At 39.4% G+C, this 4,222-nt stretch overlaps 1 protein-coding gene across 1 annotated transcript; it reads left to right on the forward strand.

The window, feature by feature from the left end:
* Window positions 1–409: 409 nt before the first annotated feature.
* Window positions 410–1,366, forward strand: LOC124504572 (olfactory receptor 51H1-like). Its single transcript, XM_047070009.1, has one exon. It carries the CDS (start codon window positions 410–412, stop codon window positions 1,364–1,366), a length of 957 nt encoding a protein of 318 aa, XP_046925965.1.
* The last annotated feature ends 2,856 nt before the right edge of the window (window positions 1,367–4,222 follow it).

Raw genomic sequence — 4,222 nt, forward strand, 5'->3', positions numbered from 1 at the left:
AATTCATATTTTGTATTGATTCTGTCTTAGTTATTATGTCCTTAACCTTGCTCAACTGCTTGTAATATATTGGTTAGAAAGAGGGAAGAAAGGACAGGAGAGGAAGGACATTTTACCTAATGCACTAGCATTACAGTGTGTGCTTCAAACTGAATGTGACTTATTTGTAGTTGGGTGAGTCTTTTTCTCCTGGGCCAGGAGATGCTTTCTCAACAGGATATATGGAGGAGTAGTAATTTCAGGAGTTCATTTCTCTCTTATGCCCTCCCTACTAATGTGAAAATAACATTGTTTCACTCTAAGGAAAGTCAGATTCTACTATATTATTAATCCCTGTCACTGTATTTTTAGGAGGTCACCCATCAGGATCCTGCAAGCTCTCTCCTCATGCCTGTGTCACACTGGCTTCATGGCAGATAATAACCACTCTCACTTCCAACACCCTTACTTTGTCTTAATGGGAATTCCAGGGCTTGAACAAAAGTGTTACTGGATAGCATTCCCACTGGGTGCTATATATGTCATTGCCCTCTTTGGCAATGGTATTATCATCTCTACCATCAAGTCTGAATCATCCCTGCATATCCCCATGTACTATTTTCTCTGCATGCTGGCACTGGCAGACATGGGACTTACCCTCTGTACTCTGCCCTCTATGCTAGGCATATTCTGGTTTAACTATAAGTCCATTGCCTTTGATTCCTGCCTTGTTCAGATGTACTTCATTCACACCTTCTCAGCCATTGAATCTGGTGTACTGGTGGCCATGGCCTTTGATCGGGTTGTAGCCATCTGGAACCCCCTCAGGTATGGGACCATCATAACCAATGGTGTGGTCTGCAGAGCTGGGACAGTCATCTTGACAAGGGCAGTCTGTGTGGTCTTCCCTGTGCCTTTCCTCATCAAGCGACTTCCCTTCTACCACTCCAACATCCTCTCCCACTCCTTCTGCCTTCACCAAGATGTCATGCGCCTTGCCTGTGCCAGCACTCGTATCAACAGTCTCTATGGCCTTATTGCTGTCATCTTCACCAAGGGTTCTGACTCCCTCTCTATCCTCCTCTCCTATGTGTTCATACTCCGAGCGGTAATGGCCATTGCCTCAGGGGAGGGCCGGCTGAAAGCACTCAACACCTGTGTTTCACATATCTGTGCTGTACTCATCTTCTATGTTCCACTCATTGGGCTGTCTGTCATCCATCGTTTTGGAAAGCATCTTTCACCACTGACTCATGTCCTCATGGCTAATGCCTACCTTCTTGTACCCCCTGTGCTAAACCCTGTAGTCTATACTGTGAAGACCAAGGAGATGAGAAAGAAAATAATTCAACTATTTGTTCAAACCAAGATCACTGCAGAGGGTTAGGGTCAACCAGTTTGAAAGAGGAAGAATCTATTCTGTAAAGGCTCAATTATGACTATGAGAAATAAAGGTTTATATTTTTCATGTTTTCTGTGTGATTTGAATTGGGCAAAGAGGGATTTCCCTGCACTCAAAGTATACTTTCCTTTTCCTGTGCCAAATTGTTCTTTGCCTAGTATAGAGTGACATCTTTAGGAACTGTTCAATGTACTGTCCTATAGCCCTGTATTTATGAGTTGGCATGTAATAGCTAAAGGTAGGGCATATTATTAATTCAGTTTTTAAATAACTATTTTGAACACAAATAGGTCATGAGTTTAATCCCATTTAAATTGAAGCTTGCCAAATCAATTTCACATTATATCTCAAGAATTAAGAAAGGTCTCCATTAGTTTAAGAGGGGAGAAATGAACTATACTCATTAAATAATAAGAGAACACCTGGGGATAATACATTATTAAAATAAAATATGAATCAGAAAAATGATCAAATTTTAGGATTAAGGTTATAAATGTAGGGGTGCCTGGGTGGCTCAGTTGGTTAAATGTCTGTTGATCTCAGCTCACGTCATGAGCTCATGGTTCATGGGGTCAAGCTCTGCATTGGGCTCTGTTCTGGCAGTGTGGAGAATGCTTGGGATTCTCTCCCTCCCTCTCTCTCTGTCCCTTCCCTTCTCACACATAGACACACTCTCTCTCTCAAAATGAGTAAATAAACTAAGAAAAAAAAAAGAATATAAATGTATACAGTTGATCAGGGGCCAACTATGTTGCATAACTTGAGATCAAAAGATTAAGAGTGAGGTTTTGCTTTTCCACGTGTGACACTCCTTATTTTCTTAACTTGGCATCTAGTGTTGTTATGAAAATAAGTTTAATCATATGAGTACAATTGTCTGTAAACTATGAGATTCTATGCGACTATAAGGAGTGTTCAAGAATATCAAATCTAAGAGAATAAGAGAACTTGTATTTGTAGACTATCCACTAAGCAAAAGACACAGTGCCAGAGCCTTTTACATGTTATTTTATTCGGTAATTATGGCATCTCTGTGAGGGAGAGTGTTATAGACTATTAACTATATGTGATGAGGCAAATACAGGAAGTGAGAAGTTTGAAATTTTTTACAGCAGTTTGACTGCAGTGACACCAAAGAACACAATTTTCTATACAATACAATAAAATTGTGTGGATGCCACTTTTTTTTCCCTGGTCTGAGTAGATGGGGTGTGGGGTTTCCCAGGAAGACAAACGGGGTGCAGTTTGAGCCATAGGGCACGATTGTGGTTTCTGGTGTGATGAGGGGAGTTAAGTGCAGGTCCATATAGAGGGGCAGGGAGAGGATGGGCTGAGATGAACTGAATTAAAAAGGGGGGGTGGAGGATCCTGGGTGGCTCAGTCAGTTGAGAAACTGATTCTTGATTTCCACTCAGGTCTTGATCCCAGGATTGTGGGATCAAGCCCTGTGTTGGGCTCTGTGCTGAGTGTGGAGGAGTTGCTTATCTATTGTATTTTAAGATTGTTTTGAAATGCTAATTTTTTTAAATGAGAAAAGGAAATCTTGAAGAGAATAGATCTGGGTGAGAGATTATGTTCTATTATCTTTCCATATCAGGGACCTCTGTGGCCCAGTCTCCACACTGTTGTTACAGTGAGCTAGATCTCTAATTCACATTTTTGGAAAGTAATGCAGGTGTTTATTGTAGGTTTCTTTAAAAAAAGTAATGAAGGGAGTTTGCAGAGCAAAAGGCATAACAATACTTCATGAAATACTCTTTGAGCATTTTTCTCTGTCTTCTCATGGAGGCTGCTAATCGTCTATTTTTCTGTTCTCTGTCTTCACGTGGTCCTCTCATGAAACTTAGCTTCCCGCTCACTTCCTCCTTCCCAGCCAGGTGCAGCCGTCCTGAAGTGTAAGTATATGAGAAGGAAAAGTTTTGTTCCCACACTGAGAATTAAACAAGTTGTTTTCAGAACGTGTGCACGCCAGAGGAACTTAAGTCTTTGTGTTTCTGTCAACGTGGCCATGTACAACATGGCTTTTATTTGTTTTATTGTTTTGAGGATATAATCTTGTTGTTTTGTATGTATGGTTACTAGTCATAGGCTAATTTAATTTTCATTTGATTTTTAAATTTATAGCATGCTATTTCTGTTTAATGGTTCATGTCTGAAGGTAGACTTGAATTGTGCCCTAAGTATTAACAGGTGATGACTGATGAACATGTGGCACTTTGTGGCTGTGACAAATTGGCCACTCTATGAAATAAGCCAGGAGATGAATCTAGCAGCCTAGGTTTTCATGTGAACATTCCCATATCTAGGATATATAAATCTGTTTTCCCCAAATTGTTTTCAACAGACATACTCCATCTGATAAATCCTTCCTTAACAAGTAGTAAATTTAGTCATGTATCAAATTAAATTTTCCTAAACATCTTATTTTAAGACATAGTTAAACATGTAGTTTGACATATTATTCCTGTGCTGTTGTCTTCCTACTTAGAGAGGTTCTCTCCTCATTCCATTCCATAATTCTGACCAAAAAAAAAAAAAAAATGTATCTTACATTTGCAAGAGGACCAAACAATACTGATTACCATGGGTGTGGATGACACAGGCAAATCAAAGAATCAAGGACTGAGTTTCTGAATATGTTTCAGTATGTTTTTGAATGTTGTATAAATGAAGCATGTTTATACTTTTAAAGAAAGAACTAGAAAGTGATTACTGTAGGGAAGAGCAAGGGTTAAATAAAGCTTGTGTGGTAATTGAAGTATATAAAAAATTCCACATAGAGATAGTGCAAGGGCAATTACAAATGAAAAATTAGACCATGAAGGAGAAAAGAAGGGGAGA

The sequence above is a fragment of the Lynx rufus genome, unplaced genomic scaffold (assembly GCF_022079265.1).
Source record: "Lynx rufus isolate CCGP_SWC_20201006 ecotype Redwood Valley unplaced genomic scaffold, mLynRuf1.p SCAF_9, whole genome shotgun sequence".
Taxonomy (NCBI): Eukaryota; Metazoa; Chordata; class Mammalia; order Carnivora; family Felidae; genus Lynx; species Lynx rufus.

Excerpts from the sequence above, each read along its gene's own strand:
- LOC124504572 (XM_047070009.1), top strand. The coding sequence starts at position 410 with ATGGCAGATAATAACCACTCTCACTTCCAACACCCTTACTTTGTCTTA.